The sequence below is a fragment of the Tachysurus fulvidraco genome, chromosome 15, assembly GCF_022655615.1.
Source record: "Tachysurus fulvidraco isolate hzauxx_2018 chromosome 15, HZAU_PFXX_2.0, whole genome shotgun sequence".
NCBI classification, from domain to species: Eukaryota; Metazoa; Chordata; class Actinopteri; order Siluriformes; family Bagridae; genus Tachysurus; species Tachysurus fulvidraco.
In genome coordinates this window covers 2,573,947-2,593,946 of record NC_062532.1, presented here as the reverse complement: position 1 = coordinate 2,593,946, position 20,000 = coordinate 2,573,947, and the positions used below count along the sequence as shown (strand labels likewise).

Below are 20,000 nucleotides of genomic sequence, written 5' to 3'. Positions count from 1 at the left end.
GTTTCATTTCAACGTGTCAGTTATCTGTTCCAAACACAACAGAGCCGAAGAAGAAGAGATTAAACACATAAATCAGTGTGCAGACGGAGACGTCACGCCAACGACGTACAGCTGAAGGGGTTTATTACTGAATCATTATACGGAAAGTTAGATAAAAAATAAACGAAAAAACTCTAACTGTTATTTAGGCTAAAGTAAAAGAGTTTAGAACTGAAATACTAACATAAAGTTTAGTTTGGTTTTGTCTGTAAAATAAATAAATAAATAAATAAATAAATAAATAAATAAATAAATAAAAGGGTTGTAAGTGTTATTAAAATAAGTAAAGTATAAATATATTAGTGTGACATGTAACAGTGTGTTGTGTGTGAATGGACTGATCAGGATGTGTGGATGTCGTAGCTGCACATCACTGACACAACAGGCCTTAATTACACTCGCTATAATAAGGGCCCTTTTTATGGACTTGTTTACGAAAGGTAAAAAGAAAAAAAAGAAAAAACAATAAGAAACAAAAACAACAGTGTTGAAATAAGGCATTCTAGTGTAACTGTGTATCTGTAACTGTGTAACTGTAACTGTAACTGTATAACTGTAACTGTGTATCTGTATCTGTGTAACTGTAACTGTGTAACTGTAACTGTATAACTGTGTATCTGTGTAACTGTAACTGTGTACCTGTGTAACTGTAACTGTGTATCTGTAACTGTGTAACTGTGTAACTGTAACTGTATAACTGTATAACTGTGTATCTGTGTAACTGTAACTGTGTATCTGTGTAACAGTGTAACTGTAAAACTGTAACTGTGTATCTGTGTAACTGTAAAACTAACTGTGTGACTGTGTATCTGTGTAACTGTAACTGTGTATCTGTGTAACTGTAACTGTGTAACAGTGTAACTGTAAAACTGTAACTGTGTATCTGTGTAACTGTAAAACTAACTGTGTGACTGTGTAATTGTATAACTGTAACTGTGTATCTGTGTAACTGTAACTGTGTAACTGTAACTGTGTATCTGTAACTGTGTATCTGTGTATCTGTGTATCTGTGTATCTGTGTAACTGTAACTGTGTATCTGTGTAACTGTAACTGTGTATCTGTGTAACTATAACTGTGTAACTGTGTATCTGTGTAACTGTAACTGTGTATCTGTGTAACTGTAACTGTGTATCTGTGTAACTGTAACTGTGTATCTGTGTAACTGTGTATCTGTGTAACTGTGTATCTGTGTAACAGTGTAACTGTAAAACTGTAACTGTGTATCTGTGTAACTGTAAAACTAACTGTGTGACTGTGTATCTGTGTAACTGTAACTGTGTATCTGTGTAACTGTAACTGTGTAACAGTGTAACTGTAAAACTGTAACTGTGTATCTGTGTAACTGTAAAACTAACTGTGTGACTGTGTAATTGTATAACTGTAACTGTGTATCTGTGTAACTGTAACTGTGTAACTGTAACTGTGTATCTGTAACTGTGTATCTGTGTATCTGTGTAACTGTAACTGTGTATCTGTGTAACTGTGTATCTGTGTAACTGTAACTGTGTATCTGTGTAACTGTAACTGTGTATCTGTGTAACTGTAACTGTGTAACTGTGTAACTGTAACTGTGTATCTGTGTAACTGTAAAACTAACTGTGTGACTGTGTAATTGTATAACTGTAACTGTGTATCTGTGTAACTGTAACTGTGTATCTGTGTATCTGTGTATCTGTGTAACTGTAACTGTGTATCTGTGTAACTGTAACTGTGTATCTGTGTAACTGTAACTGTGTAACTGTGTATCTGTGTAACTGTAACTGTGTATCTGTGTAACTGTAACTGTGTAACTGTGTATCTGTGTAACTGTAACTGTGTATCTGTGTAACTGTGTATCTGTGTAACAGTGTAACTGTAAAACTGTAACTGTGTATCTGTGTAACTGTAAAACTAACTGTGTGACTGTGTATCTGTGTAACTGTAACTGTGTATCTGTGTAACTGTAACTGTGTATCTGTGTAACTGTAACTGTGTAACTGTGTAACTGTAACTGTGTAACAGTGTAACTGTAAAACTGTAACTGTGTATCTGTGTAACTGTAAAACTAACTGTGTGACTGTGTAATTGTATAACTGTAACTGTGTATCTGTGTAACTGTAACTGTGTAACTGTAACTGTGTATCTGTGTATCTGTGTAACTGTAACTGTGTATCTGTGTAACTGTAACTGTGTAACTGTGTATCTGTGTAACTGTAACTGTGTAACTGTGTATCTGTGTAACTGTAACTGTGTATCTGTGTAACTGTAACTGTGTATCTGTGTAACTGTAACTGTGTAACTGTGTATCTGTGTAACTGTAACTGTGTATCTGTGTAACTGTATCTGTGTAACTGTGTAACTGTGTAACTGTAACTGTGTAACTGTAACTGTGTAACTGTAACTGTGTAACTGTATATCTGTGTAACTGTAACTGTGTAACTGTAACTGTGTAACTGTGTAACTGTAACTGTGTAACTGTAACTGTGTAACTGTGTAACTGTAAAACTGTAACCGTGTGACTGTGTAATTGTGTAACTGTAACTGTGTAACTGTGTAATTGTGTAACTGTAACTGTGTAACTGTGTAATTGTGTAACTGTAACTGTGTAATTGTGTAACTGTAACTGTGTATCTGTGTAATTGTGTAATTGTGTAACTTGATTTGAAGGCTTTTCCATGATGCCGCTGGTGCCGAGGGGAAAAACCACAACAGCCTCGTGATACACAATAAACACCGCATATGTGCTCTCTCTATCTCTCTCTCCCTCTGTCTCTCTCTCTATCTCTCCCTCTGTCTCTCGGTCTCTCTGTCTCTCTCTCCATCTCCCTCTCTCTCCATCTCCCTCTCTCTCTCTCTCTCTCTCTCTCCCTCTCTCTCCCTCTAAACCAGATGAAAGCATTGTGGAAAAACAGAGCGAGTGTTCCAATCAAGTCCTGCTCATTAGTGAGCGCATCATGGAAACGTTGGAGATAACCATCATCACGACTCGGAGAAACAAATCGATAAACGGCGACTGGAGCCGTTACACAACAGCTGGGGAGGGACATGAAAGAGCTAGCTTGTGTCTTTAGAGGTCTTGCTATCAGGACATGATTTCTTTACAAACAAACCCGCCGCTCGCCTCCGAAGAGGCCCGGGGGTCCTGCAAAACCCACATCCTAACACACAACATCAGTGTTCTCAAGGCCACGTGTGCACCTAACGTCGCTCTTAATCTCACGTGGAACAGAGGAAGCGTTAATGAGATGCTGCCCTGCTGAGAGGCGAGCGCTACGGCACCATATGGAACTGATACTCAGGATTTTATTCCATCGCACACCAGCTCATGTTACGCTTTGTCCTCATCTGAACAAACACACTTTACACACAAACCTTTATTCTTTCACTCCTTCCGTTTCTTTCCATTTTTATAAACAAACAAGCAGCAAAAACCTGCTGCGATTGTATAAACGTCCTGAATGTTAACGCCGGAATATCAGAGTTATTAAAACTCTATTATGAAATCCAAACACTGAACCCGCCCCTGACTCCGCCCCTGACTCCACCCACTCTGACTGTGTTTCGTCAGCGTTTGTACAATCACAGTATTACGATTCTGAAGCGTATCTATCGCTTCTAACATTATTCATGTCCACATTTCAGCTTTTACACGATATAATGTAAGGCTTTGGACGACGAATGCAATTGGTCAGTTTTCCGTGACTTCTCCTGACCGTCACACAGAGGACAAAACAGATAAAAAACCTGATTCTGAAAGTTCAATCAGCTAAAAAGCAGCAAAATATTACACACAGACATGCTAGCAAAGAGTCAGCCAGGTGTGTGTGTGTGTGTGTGTGTGTGTGTGTGTGTGTGTGTGTGTGTGTGTGTGTGTGTGTGTGTGTTCCATCTCCCCAGAGAGTTCCTGTCTCACAGCCACCAGCTTACTCACTGCAGCCAGTCAGAAGTGATATAACGACATCATTCTCATCTACAAAGTATTTAATATTCATTTGCATAAGAATTTACAAAGACATGATACACTGACAACTGAACAAAATGTACAAATCAAACCAAATTTTCAAACTTTCAAATCCACAAATTATGATAAATAAATAACGGTGCAGATGAATTGAAAACATCGCGTTAATTTGTCGTCTAGTTAACATTTCCAGCCCAATCATTAGCATTAAAATAAATATTTACAGAATGTTAATATTTGCGCGATAAAACACGACGTCTGCACGCGTTAGAGGAACATAATCAACAACAGGGTGGCTGTAATGAAGTGGAGGCACTTTTACATCACTGACGTTGATTATTTTCCTCTAACAGCACGACTCCGAAGAAGCTTCTTTTCACTAAGGTCAGTGAGAATGTTATATAGAATATCTGGCAACCCTGTTGTCTGTTAATATCTAATAAGGAAACACCAGGAAGGCCATCGCTGCCAGCCGAGTATAACACACCTCTTTACCAGCGGCGGCCTGGCACACACACTCAGACCGAGCCAGACGATTTTAGCCAGATGTGGAGGATTTATGGAAATTCTCTCTGCAAAGCTCTTGGAATAATCGCGTGTCTGTAGTATCGCAGTCTAGCCAGTAATATCCGGCTCCAGCCAATAAAGAAGCTTTAACAGAAACAGGAAAAGGAGCTGTGTACCAACTGTGGAGGGAACAAACAGAATCGACCTCACCAACACATAACGGTTAAGTGGACAGAAAGAAAAGGACACCGACGTGGACGATTCACACAGGACAGGCCTGTCTTTGGCCTGCGGAGGAAACCAGAGTACCAGGAGGAACCCGTTCGTGTTGGAGACTGTCGGGAAATTCCGTGCAAGTCTCTCCCTCTATCTCAGACATCTGCAAACGAATAAAAGCAACATGGAGGGCAGGAAAATCTGTTTCTCAGAGAACTTCCCCTCGTATAAAAATGTCCGTGTGTGCACGAAGGAGGAAGTTCCACATTTAGTTTAAGGAACACAAGCGAGCCAAAAAAGATTTTCTGGTTTTATAAATAAGATTGGAATTTTAAATAAAAAGTACACTGATGGGGGGGGGGGGGGGGGGGGGCTAGAGAAGAAAAGATGAAGATCAAACAGACGTCAGATTCAGCACGTGTCCTCTGCTGTAAACCTGAACAAAGGGGACAGAGATCGAGTCTGAGATTTAAACCACATCAGAGTGTGAACAGAGAACACAGAGAACACAGAACACAGAGAACACACAGAACACAGAGAACAGAGAGAACACACAGAACACAGAGAACACACAGAACAGAGAGAACACACAGAACACAGAGAACACACAGAACAGAGAGAACAGAGAATACAGAGAACAGACAGAACACACAGAACACAGAGAACAGAGAACACACAGAACACGGAGAACACACAGAACACAGAGAACACACAGAACACAGAGAACAGAGAGAACACACAGAACACAGAGAACACACAGAACACACAGAACAGAGAGAACACACAGAACACAGAGAACACACAGAACAGAGAACACACAGAACACAGAGAACACACAGAACACAGAGAACAGAGAATACAGAGAACAGACAGAACACGCAGAACACACAGAACACAGAGAACAGAGAACACACAGAACACGGAGAACACACAGAACACAGAGAACACACAGAACACGGAGAACACACAGAACACAGAGAACACACAGAACACAGAGAACACACAGAACACAGATAACAGAGAGAACACACAGAACACAGATAACAGAGAGAACACAGAGAACACACAGAACTCACCTACAGGACATTAATACCTTTAGCTTTTCTAAACAAAAACACTTTCCTGTAGTAAACAGAACCAACAGAACCTTGTGTTTGATTTTAAATTCACTTGACACACTACAACAAGACAAACAATCTACATAATATATATAATCTGTTTAACAGAACTGACCACATCTGGGTCATGCATCTGCATCAGGACAGAATTTAACCTGAAATATTCATCTAAACACCATATAACGGCGTCAGTCCCAACAAACAACAACTAAAGTAACCAGAATGAACAACAACAGCTCTGGGCCTCGTGTCAGTCAGAGAGGGTTACTGCAGTCCCACGGGACGTTGTTGTGATGTGACGACTAAATAATCACCATTAGGAAACATTATGGAAAGTTTTTAAGAAAGAGATCGTCGGCCATTTCAGAAAAAATCAGTGTAATGGAGCTAACTGGAGACAGAGAAACATCTTCTCTCTCTCCTGAGAGTCTCTCAAAGGCAACAAACACATCCATTTCCCATGAAGTCACATTTCATTTCCAACAACAGCACCTCTGAATTCTGTCGCTTTGTAATTCCTGGACTCTGGAGTGATGAATTGTTGGAGCTGTGATGGATCTGAGCTTTAATCCTCCTGTTTTTCCAAACTCTTCCAAAGGAAAAGCTCCATGTGCCAGCTTCTGGTCTATAAGCTCCTGTTTTTACAGAGGTATAAGGACAAAAAGCGAGAGAGTTGGAGGAACAGAGCGAGAGGAAAAGCAGAGAGAGATGGAGAGAATCAGGGGAGCGTATTACAGCCTGTCATGGGTGAGAAGAAGGAAAGGTCGTCGCGCTCCAAGGTCGTCCCGTCTCCCATCCGGCGAGATGGTTGGGATCAGAGCGCCGTTAGATATCGACTTTAACACTATGAGAAATACGGCGAAAGCTACAGCTAGCAAACGTGAGTAAATACTGAGGTGTTAGCATGAAGGTCAGCAAACGGACAACAAACCCAACTGAATTTCAATAAGAACTCTGATGCTGTTCCCAATCCAACCTTGTTTTGTACCTGAACAGCTGGAAGTTTTTAGAAGTTTTAAGAATTCATTTTTATTTATATACGTTTTTACTTTTATATTTTTCATCCTTTTTATATAAAGATGTAGAGGCTTTAAACAGTCAGAGAAAGCCGCTCGGTGGCGTCTGTTACTGAGAAACCGCAAAGACGTGAGGAAAAAGTTCCAGCTTTACAGGGAAGTTGTGTCCTAATGGTTGTGGGTTCGAATCTCGGGCCAGCAATACCACGACTGAGGTGCCCTTGAGCAAGGCACCGAAACCCCCCAACTGCTCCCCGGGCACCGCAGCATAAATGACTGCCCACTGCTCCGGGTGTGTGTTCACCGTGTGTGTGTGTGTGTGTTCACGGTGTGTGTGTGTGTGTGTGTGTGTGTTCACTGCTGTGTGTGTGTGTGTGTGTGTGTGTGTGTGTGTGTGTGTGTTCTCGGTGTGTGTGTGTGTGTGTTCACTGCTTTGTGTGTGTGTGTGTGTGTGTGTGTGTTCACTGCTGTGTGTGTGTTCACTGCTGTGTGTGTGTGTGTTCACTGCTGTGTGTGTGTGTGTTCACTGCTGTGTGTGTGTGTGTTCACTGTTGTGTGTGTGTGTGTTCACTGCTGTGTGTGTGTGTGTGTGTGTGTGTTCACTGCTGTGTGTGTGTGTGTGTGTGTGTTCACTGCTGTGTGTGTGTTCACTGCTGTGTGTGTGTGTGTGTGTGTGTGTGTGTGTGTGTTCACTACTGTGTGTGTGCACTTTGGATGGGTTAAATGCAGAGAACGAATTCTGAGTATGGGTCACCGTACTTAGCCGTATGTCACGTCACTTTCACCGACACTGGAGACTCCTTCCCCACGTTGTGTATAATACATTTAGAATTAGTGGCGTGTCCACTGTGACCAAGCTGTTACTATAGAAACGATAACTTATCGTTACACAGTAAACACTCTGCGGATCAAACATCAACTGACCGATCAGAATCTAGAATTCAGAATCACACTGATTTCCTGAACATCTTTTTTTTTTGCTCAGCACGTTGTAACGCCGCCCCGGAAGCACACGGCGTCTGTTCGACAGCGTGTGTGTGTGAGTTTACTCTGCTGTTCCTGAATGAACTCTTTCAGCTCTAAAACAGGGAGAAACATTCAGCCAAACATTTTGTAACACCAAACAACTGGCGTCCCGTTGTGCTGAATATTAGCGTTTACACTCAGGAGGGTGAGAGATCTCTCCAAGCCTGAGTTTATTCTAATTATCACAGATGTCACAGATACATCACGAACCTGCAACAGTCCTGCAGGGATACTCCAGGAGGTGAGCAGGCGTTTATACTGCTTTTATTTTCTCACCGGAAAAACACCAGAGCGATTCTGGCACGTCGGGAAAATCCTGCCGAGACGAGTCGCTGCCAGCTCTGTGCTGCGGAAAATGTTATCTCTTTACTTCATTTTCTTTTCATGTCTTAACACAGTTTAGCGGAAATAAAGTTTATTAGCTTCGATGTCGTTTTTACTATCGTTTTTCATCCAGTCTGTCGTCATCTCTCTTCAGACCATCATCAGTCTCAGGACCCCACGTAGATATCGTACTACATTATAATTAGCACCAGTAATTACAGGAAGCTCTTATAATCCCTTAATATCTACTTAGTCACTTTTATCCTGTTTAACCAACAGAAAAAGCAGCACATCTTCACATTAAGAACTATCTAATCATCGAACGTGAGCGCTCGCCCGTCGTCTGGTACCGACCCGACCGCGGGGTTCTAACGGCTCGACTTTTCTGATTTAAAAGCGTTTAAAGAAAAAGATATAGATTTAATAAGCATTTAAACAGAAGTCTGAGAATGTGCGACGTTATTAAACTTAAACACTACGGATTCCTGCAGGTTTGTGGCAAATTAGAGCTCGGCGAAGCGACCGAGTATCACTGATATCATGATAAATTACAGCTCAATACGGCTTAATGACATATCGCTCATATTTTTAAAGAATCATTCTTTTTTTTTATCAAATCGCTATTTTTATTTTATTGAATTTGTTTTTAAATGCAACAGATTTTGCTGCTGGATTCATGCTATATCATGGATCATGAAGAAATGTCTTTTATCTAAATATCGTGCTCAATTTTTATCTTAAAAAAATAAAAAACACAACTGTCCAGAAAAACAGCATCAAATTGAAAAACCTACAAAAAAAACAAACAAACTAGAACCCATAAAGGTTCTACAGTTATCCCTACCCAGTCTACCAAGAGCTTCCTTTCAGAAAAGTTCCACGTTTTTGGACACTAAGACCCCTTAAGCATCCAGTGAACACCTAAAGAACTTGTGAGTGTTCAGTACAAACTCCAATTACCTAAAACCTTCAACCTTTAACGGTTCCTCCACACACTCATTCACTTATATCACAAAAAGGGGTTCTCTGGGGTTCACCGTATGAGTAAAGGGTTATAGCTGTGTTATAGCAGTGTTATAAGAGTGAACCCTTCTTTTCTATGTGTTACAGAAAGGTTCTGATTTTTGGAAGCAGGGAACTCTTAATTATCCAGTGAACCCTTCAAGAATCCTTAAGGAGTGTGATTATTAACAGTATAATTGTTAATAGTTAATACATTAAAGGGGTTATTAACGGTATTTATGGTATAAATCTTTATAACAGTTGATTTCTAAGTAAACCCCCTAAGTTCTGAGTTCAGGGTAAGCAGCACAAACTGCAGGAGGTTTTTGTAACAGTTGGTTCCTAAACGAACCCTGATATCAATAAGGTCCCACAAATGATGCCTTGCGTGTGTGTGTGTGTGTGTGTGTGTGTGTGTGTGTGTGTATGTGTGTGTGTTGGTGATGTGGACAGAATAAAGTCTTCAGGACTGTCTGTAGATGACGTGAGTCATCACGCAGTCCACCCCGAATGTAAACACGTATCTGAAGCCTAACATATAGATCAACCTCAAAACCGGGGCCCGTTCTCGAGGACAGGATGGAGACCGACAACCGAGCGTGTGAGTGTGTGTGTGAGAGTGTGTGTGGGTGTGTGTGTGCGTGTGAGAGAGTGTGGGTGTTTGTGTGTGTGAGAGTGTGTGTGCACATGTGAGAGAGAGAGAGAGAGAGAGAGAGAGAGAGAGAGAGAGAGAGAGAGAGAGAGAGAGAGAGTGTGTGTGTGTGTGTGTGTGTGTGTGTGTGTGTGTGTGTGTGTGTGTGTGTGTGTGTGTGTGTGTGAACGCACGGCGCTTCACACCAACATGACACAAATTCTCCTTACCGATTGCCGCTTGTGACGCAGGGTTCCTTTCCCGGGCTGCTGCCTCCTGCCCCTCGCATATTCACCGTCCGCTTTGTTGACACCGAGCCGGTCTCTTTTCTCCCTGCCTGCGCCACCGGTACCACCGGCACCACCACCCCCGGCACCGCCGCCGTTCTCCGCGTCGTCCCCCGAGTCCAGGCTGCTGAAGTTCCACACGATGAGCGTCTGCACGAGCAGCACCGTGAGCGCGGCGATCAGAGCGGAGCGCGAGCGGCGAGCCGACTTGCGCGCGCACGGACCGCCGATCATCATGCTTTGGTTTGATTGTGTCGTTTTTTCTCCCTTGCGCTTGTGTCCGTGTTAAAAGAGACCGAGCCGAGCGAGCAGCACCGCCGTGCGCCACCGACACCGGGCTACGGGGATGTGTGGAGTCGGAGCGCGCACTGAAACACATAGAGACACAGCGGAGGGGAGGAGGGCGGATAACCGCTGGCTCTCGGGTTGCCAGATTATAGAATAGTCTACAGCAAGAAGGCTTCACGACAAACACTTCACCAGAGGGGAAAAATCTCTCTCTCTCTCTCTCTCTCTCTCTCTCTCTCTCTCTCTCTCTCTCTCTCTCTCTCTCTCTCTCTCTCTCCCTTTCACACACACACACACACACACACACATAAACACACAAACACACATAAACACACATACACACACATATACACACACACACCCAGACACACACACACACACACACACATAAACACACACACAGACATAAACACACACACATATACACATACACATACACACACACAAGTACACACATAAACACACACATACACACACATATACACACCCTTCAAACACCCTACACACACATACACACCCTTCTGTTCTGTTTTTAGTATACACACCTTCTAACTGTTATAGAGTAAATAAAACAGTACAGTAAATAAAAAGTGTTAAATCTGTTAGAAAGTGTCGGAAAAAGCGTTACACTGGAGACGACTACAGTAATGTTAAATGTCAGAAATATTCAATCTTAAAAAAGAAAATACACACTATATATACAAGCTGTTAGAAACACTCTCTGTATCAGTAATATATATATATATATATATATATATATATATATATATATATATATATATATATATATATATATATATATATATATATAGATAAATATATAGATGATTATTTAGCAGAGTGTGTGTGTGTGTGTGTGTGTGTGTGTACATGTGTGTATATATGTGTGTATATGTGTGTGGGGTGTGTACATGTGTGTTCGTGCATGTGTGTGTATGTGTTTGTGTAATCATGTGTATGTGTGTGTGAGTGTGTGTGCGTGCGTGCGTGCGTGTGTGTTTAGATATAACGTTTTTAAAAGAGTATTAAAATGGAACAATTTGGCAACCCGGGGTTGGAGGTGGTGTAGATGAGGACAGCGCGAGCAAGAGCTCGTGCATGTAAATAAGAACGCGGAGCCCCCGCGTGGCCACGCGCGTGCACTGTGTGACGGAATGAGCGACATTAAATAAATAAAACTCTTAAAAACACGTTTTAACACACAAAACACTGCGGAAATGAAATGTCGCTTCTTTGTGCATTTCTTTATGAGTGCAAAATACAAAATTGCTGCCCATTTCCGAGGCGTCTCTTGTTGTTATGGATACCTGTATAAAGGGGCGGGGCTAACTGAACACAGGTGAGTTTACATTTACATTAATGGGACACAGGTGAGTTTACATTAACGGGACACAGGTGAGTTTACATTTACATTAACGGGACACGAGTGAGTTTACATTAACGGGACACAGGTGAGTTAACATTTACATTAACGGGACACGGGTGAGTTTACATTAACGGGACACAGGTGAGTTAACATTTACATTAACGGGACACAGGTGAGTTTACATTTACATTAATGGGACACAGGTGAGTTTACATTAACGGGACACAGGTGAGTTAACATTTACATTAATGGGACACAGGTGAGTTTACATTAACGGGACACAGGTGAGTTAACATTTACATTAACGGGACACAGGTGAGTTTACATTTACATTAATGGGACACAGGTGAGTTTACATTAATGGGACACAGGTGAGTTTACATTAACGGGACACAGGTGAGTTTACATTAACGGGACACAGGTGAGTTTACATTTACATTAACGGGACACAGGTGAGTTTACATTAACGTGACACAGGTGAGTTAACATTTACATTAACGCGACACAGGTGAGTTTACATTAACGGGACACAAGTGAGTTTACATTTACATTAACGGGACACAGGTGAGTTTACATTAACGGGACACAGGTGAGTTAACATTTACATTAACGCGACACAGGTGAGTTTACATTTACATTAACGGGACACAGGTGAGTTTACATTAACGGGACACAGGTGAGTTTACATTAACGGGACACAGGTGAGTTTACATTTACAGTAACAGGACACAGGTGAGTTTACATTAACGGGACACAGGTGAGTTTACATTTACATTAACGGGACACAGGTGAGTTTACATTAACGCGACACAGGTGAGTTTACATTAACATGACACAGGTGAGTTTACATTTACATTAACGGGACACAGGTGAGTTTACATTAACGCGACACAGGTGAGTTTACATTAACGCGACACAGGTGAGTTTACATTTACATTAACGGGACACAGGTGAGTTTACATTAACGTGACACAGGTGAGTTAAAATTTACATTAACGTGACACAGGTGAGTTTACATTTACATTAATGGGACACAGGTGAGTTTACTTTAACGGGACACAGGTGAGTTTACATTTACATTAACGGGACACAGGTGAGTTTACATTAACGGGACACAGGTGTGTTTACATTAACGGGACACAGGTGAGTTTACATTAACGGGACACAGGTGAGTTTACATTTACATTAACGGGACACAGGTGAGTTTACATTAACGGGACACAGGTGAGTTTACATTAAAGGGACACAGGTGAGTTTACATTAACGGGACACAGGTGAGTTTACATTAACGGGACACAGGTGAGTTTACATTTACATTAACAGGACACAGGTGAGTTTACATTAAAGGGACACAGGTGAGTTTACATTAACGGGACACAGGTGAGTTTACATTTACATTAACGGGACACAGGTGAGTTTACATTTACATTAACAGGACACAGGTGAGTTTACATTAACGGGACACAGGTGAGTTTACATTAACGGGACACAGGTGAGTTTACATTAACGGAACACAGGTGAGTTTACATTTACATTAACGTGACACAGGTGAGTTTACATTTACATTAACAGGACACAAGTGAGTTTAATTGCTCCAATCTTCTAGCGTCATTTTACAATTTAACACCTGCCATTGTAAGAGTACACAATGTAAGCCAAATAAATCTATATCATGCTGTTTATCTAACTTTTATTTAACTTTATATCCGAGACAGACTATAAATAAAACAGTATACTTTTTATTTAACTATTTTATACAACATTATTTTATAAAACATTATACTTTTTATACAACATTATTTTATATAACATTATTTTATACATCATACTATTTTATACAACATTATTTTATACAACATTATACTTTTTTATATAAAAATTACATTTATTCCTAACGCGCCAGAGTTTATCCAATAGGATGCGTCAGAGGAGATCACGTGATTTAGAGGTCGCCGACTGACGGTTTTAATTGCATCATTTAGTTTAGTTTATCGCTCTATAGTAAAAAGTCGCAGTCGGTTTTCTCTCTTTTACCCGAAAGTTGAAGCTAAAAGTGAAGGGAGAATAAAAATAACAACTCGACGTTAATTCTACTCCAAGTCCCTCAGCAGGTAGGAGATAAACAATAATAACTCAGTTAGCATAAGCTAATAATTTACTACGACATGATAATGTTTATAAATGTTACATCTCTGAGGAACAATCCTGGAATAATGGATACAAAACGATGCGTTTCATTATTTTTATGTAATGTCAATTTCACTAGACTTTAGTTCGCATTTTTCTATTTTATTTTATATACTTTTGTTAGTTTTTCCCCTGTATTTGGTTATATGTCTTAAAATGAAACACAAAGTCACATGTAATGATATTGATTAGTTAATTAAGTAAATTAGCCATTAGTTAATAATTAACCTTTTGATAATTTATGTATTTTAATAAAGAAAAAGTCCATAATTATGACGTGACATACAGTAAGCATCATTTCTGATATAAAGCCTGATCTGTTGATGCTTTTGGTTTGTAGGAACGTAAAGATGGAGACATCTCAGAAGGACATCAGATAAGTCAGTGGTTTTGTTGTTATCTGTTCACGGCTGTCGTGTCTGTGTTGGAACTTTTTTAAGGCTTTAATTAAACATAAACGTTAGATGTCGATGATCCGATGTCAACTGTACTGATGAACCTTGGTCTCGAGTAGCTAGAACGTGTCAGATGATGTCATCATTTGTGCAGTTTGCATATTCATTAAGTGCTCATTTGCATATCACAATGTGTTGCATGAAAAAGGGAAAAAATGCTCTGAGGACACTTTGATAATTACAGAAGAGTAATGAATAGTTTGTGTTATTTAGCTGGATTGCTCAGCTAAGCTGTTAGCAGTGTGGCGTCTCACACGTCTGTCTGAGGTGAAACCCTGAACACGTCCACTTCATGACTCAGAACTTTCACCTGGAGCCAAGAAATCGCTGGAGAGAAAGGAGTCTGAGTTAGATAACTAGTGAGGTTCGTTTTCTGTTTTAGACACTTTTTTCTTTTCTCTCTTTGCTTCCTGAGTCATTAAGAACATTTATCTTTCTTACTTTTTTCTAGTTGAGTGAATTTTATGTTGTGTTTAGTTTTGCCTTCCCTAAGGCCTGATCATTAGAATATTCTACAATATTAGGTATCACTTTCACCCCGACGCATCAAACTGCTTTCAGTATTTACATCAAGACTGATTTCTCATGTTCGGGCGGCTTAGTGGTTAGCACGTTCGCCTCACACCTCCAGGGTTGGGGGTTCGATTCCCGCCTCCACCTTGTGTGTGTGGAGTTTGCATGTTCTCCCCGTGCCTCGGGGGTTTCCTCCAGGTACTCCGGTTTCCTCCCCCGGTCCAAAGACATGCATGGTAGGTTGATTGGCATCTCTGGAAAATTGTCCGTAGTGTGTGAGTGTGTGTGAGTGAATGAGAGTGTGTGTGTGTGTGCCTTGTGATAGGTTGGCACTCCGTCCAGGGTGTATCCTGCCTCGATGCCCGATGACGCCTGAGATAGGCACAGGCTCCCCGTGACCCGAGAAGTTCGGATAAGCGGTAGAAGATGAATGAATGAATGGATGAATTATAGTTTTTTGGTGTAAAATGTTCTTGTGAGTCTCACAGCTTTCTCTCTCAGACTCTGCCATTCAGTTTAAGGAGAACTAAAGCTGCATTTTGAGCTAGTTAGCATTTATCTCTGTGTCATTAAGCTCGGCTCACCTCAGGAAAAGATGGAATGACTGATTTCAGGTCCCTTTTTGCGACTCTCCCGCAGCGTACCGAATTCGGATCAATAGCTGCTAATTGTTGGTATAAAACCTTCAAACTCTGGAGGAGACTGACGACCGCAGCGAGGCATTGAACACGCCTGAGTGAGACACGGCCTGCAGGGTTTTTTTTTTAATCAACACAGAGGACATCTCTCATCCCGCACATGCAGAGACTCGGTTTCCATGGGAATAAACTCTGTGTCCTTTCCTCCCCTCCGGCAGTTCAGAGAAAAGAGAAGAAGAGATGGAGTGTGTCTGTGCTTGTGCTCAGGCATATCAGAAACCAGCATCGCAAAGCATCAGCCCTGCGCCTTCGTCCTTGGTGAACGTCACGCGAAGCACTGCATCGCTCCGTGATTCAGAATACAGAGGTCACGAGACTGCGATGAATTAAAGAACGTCAGCAGACTCGGGGCGGCCGTCGGCCTGATGCTGAAAATCCACACCGTCTCGTCCTTTTTCTCTGCATTATGTAGCACACGTTATGGAGGGAGTCTCGCATGGTGTTCATGGTCAGGTCAGGTTTTATTGTCATCCCGTCCACATACACATGCAGCTGCAGGAAACCGGGAGCAAGAGACGTGAGGGGAGAAAAAAACAAGTGTTTGCAAACACAGCTACAGTACGTGAAGTGTTGTGGTCTTAATGTAGATTACTCAGTACTACAATCGGATGAAACCTCTGTGTGTCATGATGCTGTAGTAAAACATACGAGTGCGATGAAGCCCAGAGCTACCCCTGAGAGCTTTATTTCTCTTATGCCACATTATAGCAGCTGTAAACAGTCGGTCTCTTATCATAATACACACACTGCCCCCCAGTGGCTGGCGCAGTCCTCCATGTGTAAAAAAAAAACGTACGCAGGCAACTGTGTAAGTGTGTGTTGGTTTAAACCTGGACCTTAAGAAGGGAGGAGAAAAATGTCTTTCATTTCTGTGCAGAAAGAAAAAAGGTCGAGAGACGTTCTTCACTCTTCCTTCCTTCATCTGTTCCAGAGAGCAGGACATGATGGAACAGTCTCTGTCTCACTCTCTGTCTCTCTCTCTTTTTCTCTCTCTCATTCTTTCTTCTTCTCTCCCTATCTCTCTCTTTCTTCCCCCCCTTCTGCTCACAACCCCTCCCCAATCTCAGAGTCCATCAGCTACCTGATCGAACACTCTCGCCTGGTTGCTAAGCGCTCGTCCTTTGCTTTCACCTGGGTTTTATGGTGTACGGTCCATCATGTACTTTGTCAGCAGTCAGTGTCCACATGTCTGCTTTTAGACCACCACCACCACCTCCACCTCCACAATGCTGTTCACTTTCACACTCTTAACACTGTGAGAATTATGCAGATTATGATTAGATCACAGCTACAGGTCAGTGAAGCTCAGCAGGGTTTTTTATTCCTCTTTTATTTATTTATTTTTTATTTAATGACAAGAAAATAGAAAGAACTCGTCACAGAAAGAAAGTAAACGCAGAGCAAAAACCAAACATCATGCTAACTCTCATGCTAACTCTACTAGCCTTGTTTCATTGTGCCTGGATAACAGAGCTCACCTCAATTTACTGTTCACTGCTAACGTTAGAACCAACAGATATACACAGTATATATATATGTTCTGCACACTCAGGGTTCTAGGCTTGTTCAGGGTTCTAGGCTTGTAACATCCTTGGAATAATCTCTGCTAGAAACACACATTGTTGTTGAGAACCTTAAATGGTCACCCAAAGGGAGAATTAAACAGTAAAATAAATAGTTTGAACTTTGCACATAAATAAATCCATAAATGCGTAAATTTGTACACAAGTAATAGTAAACGGCGCTAAATGAGCCGTAATTCCTGTCATTAATAGCCCAGATTATTAACTGAACGTAGTTTACAGTTAAAGCTGGTGTTTAACATGGTGATGACTGATGGCTTGATGCTAATCTGGGCTAATTAGCATTAGTTAAGAGAACAACGATAAACACCTGAAGCTCAACACTTATTTTATTTACACCACATTCTACAAAAGAGGTTTTCTACACAGTGCTGCTAATTTACTGTATTTAACTTGGCTGTCTGTTTGTCTCTACTTGACTCCCAGCTTTCTCGTGTCTGTAACGATTACTCGTGTTTACGATAATGTTCCACCGAGTGCAACGGTGACGTTACGTCCAGAAATCTCCATTTATTACCCTCTAAACGAGCCGACCGTTCGAACGGCGTCCTCAGCCATCAGGACCGAGAGCCATGTTGACTCACGCCATGCTGTCACTCTGCATGACGCATCCACCGGCGTGCTGAGGCGAGGCAGGAGAAATGGGCTCGACGTGACAAAGCAGCGTTGTGGGGTAACTGTGTGAGTCACCAGAGCAGCCTGTTTCCCCCTGAAGCACTCCGCTACAAGAGACATGGAAATCCTGTGAAGTTCTCCCTGTGGAGCTCTTACTGCTGAACACACTGTGTCGGTTTGGTATGCGACGGGATCGAATCTGTGTGTGTGTGTGTGTGTGTGTGTGTGTGTGTGTGTGTGTGTGTGTGTGTGTGTGTGTGTGTTCAGTGTCTCTGCTTGAAGTTTACTCCTTGGTTCCATTTAAATGTATGGATTACTGCATGAGAAGAGAGATAAAGAACGGAGAGTTTTACTGAAGCTCACAATTAATGAAGTCACGACTCGTTAGGGTGAGTCGACTCTCAGGAACCAATCAGCAGAGTCGGCGGGTTCAGAAGGGTTCAGGTTCAGATTCCACAGCTGCTTCAGTGGTTTTTTCGGAATTTCACTGGATAACATAGCTCACCTTGAGAGCTCACTTGTCTTCACCCTTTCATTTTAAATCCCCAAATAGCAAGCACTAAATGATAATGTGCTTGTATTAGAGCACAGAATTATGGGATGTATTGTGTGTGTGTGTACACTTGACTAAAGAGATGAGTGTATAATCTACATTTAAACTGGGAAAGTGTGTCTGAGCCCCGAACACTATCAGGAAGACTGTTATAAAGTTTGGGAGCTAAATAAGAAAACGCTCTACCACCTTTAGTAGACTTAGATATTCTGGGAACTAGCAGAAGTCCTGAGTTTTGTGATCTCAGAGAGCGTCTCAGAGAGACTAGTTAGATACATGGGAGCTAAACTATTAAGTAACTACTTGTACGTAAGTAGCAGCAGTTCTAAACTTAACAGGTAGCCAGTGTAGAGATGATAAAATTGGGGTTATTTGGTCATACTTTCTTGTCCTAGTGAGAACTCTGGCAGCTGCATTTTGGACTAACTGTAACCTATTTATTAAAGGTGCGGTCTCCGATGTTTGAAAGCCAATGTTGACATATAAAATCACCAAAACAAACACGCCCCTAACCCAAACGAATCCCACCCCTGTATCGATAGCTCCGCCCACACATACATGTGTAACCCAGGCGACTAACAGAAAGAAACGTGTCTTTATCATAGCTGAAGGGAAGAACAATACGATTGTAGATAAACAAACAAGCAAAAATGCCACACAAGCATAATGATGTAAAGGACAAAGGCATATATTAGTTCTGTGTAACAAAGCAAAACCAACGTTACTCACCTATCGAGAAGGAAAAAAGCGCCTCGGCGTCTTAAGTAAAGTCGGCCACATATTCACAGGTCGGAGTTTCCCGAGTCGATAACTCCTGAGCTAAACGCTGTTACTACACAAAACGCGGTTGTAGCTGCCTCTCTACATTACTACGATAGAAAAGAGGTGTTATTTGTGTAGTAACAGCGTTTAGCTCAGGAGTTATTGACTCGAGAAACTCCAACCTGTGAATATGTGGCCAACTTCCTGCTCCTTCGGTTCTCTCCAGCGCTGGAAAGCTGATCCTATATTAACACGTCCTCTTCTTGTCCTTATCGTAAGTCTTTCTTCTCTTTCTTTCTTTGTTTTTATCCTCCATGTCCATGTTAAAACCGCTTTCTGCTAATGTCACACATGCGCGCCGAACACTCTCTCCACCCATATCGACAAGCCCCGTCCCTTTCTGCTCATTGGCTACACGCTTGTTTTGATCTTTGTTTATTATTCTGCCTGACTCAGTTTTCTGAAGCATTTCTCAAAAATCGGAGACCCTGCCTTTAAAGATGCAGGACAACCACCTAGTGGGACTAACTGTAGTTAACTAACTAGTTCATTTAGACGATTTAGATATTTCATCTGGTTTTGATGAGACGTATAACTGTGTACCGTCAGCATAACAGTGGGAACTAATCCCATGCCTCCTAATGATGTTTCCTAAGGGAAGCCTGTATACTGAGAAGAGCAGAGGTCCTAAAACCGATCCTTGAGGGACCCCATAATTAACTGGTAAATAAACTGGAAGAAAATATATATAAATGAATAACTATATGACATCAGAGACAGGATGACAGTCTGATGTAGCCTCGCTGTAATCATCAGGTTCGTTAAAGCCGAGGTAATTAGTTAAGTCTGCTTCCTCTCACGGTTTCTTCCTCG

General features: G+C 41.6%; 1 protein-coding gene and 2 long non-coding RNA genes across 7 annotated transcripts in view; 2 read left to right on the top strand and 1 right to left on the bottom strand.

Moving 5' to 3' along the window:
• LOC113649191 overlaps positions 1–4,796 on the top strand; it is an 85,527-nt gene extending 80,731 nt beyond the window's left edge. The window contains exon 3 of the long non-coding RNA XR_007137948.1: positions 2,909–4,796. This is a non-coding gene — a long non-coding RNA (uncharacterized LOC113649191). The remainder of the gene's footprint in view (positions 1–2,908) is intronic.
• Positions 1–10,516, bottom strand: part of xylt1 (xylosyltransferase I) — a 65,314-nt gene extending 54,798 nt beyond the window's left edge. The window contains exon 1 of the mRNA XM_027156838.2: positions 10,051–10,516. Within this exon, the coding sequence (XP_027012639.2) occupies positions 10,051–10,344 (294 nt within the window). The 5' untranslated portion in view covers positions 10,345–10,516. The remainder of the gene's footprint in view (positions 1–10,050) is intronic.
• A 3,188-nt stretch (positions 10,517–13,704) lies between these two features.
• Positions 13,705–20,000, top strand: part of LOC113649190 — a 30,035-nt gene continuing 23,739 nt past the window's right edge. For 3 of the 5 annotated variants that reach the window (XR_007137883.1, XR_003442085.2, XR_003442084.2), the window contains exons 1-3: positions 13,705–13,872; positions 14,289–14,328; positions 14,617–14,767. This is a non-coding gene — a long non-coding RNA (uncharacterized LOC113649190). Of the gene's footprint in view, positions 13,873–14,288; positions 14,329–14,616; positions 14,768–15,555; positions 18,430–20,000 lie in introns of those variants that run through there. The other 2 variants (XR_003442087.2, XR_003442086.2) reach the window with 2 other exon arrangements.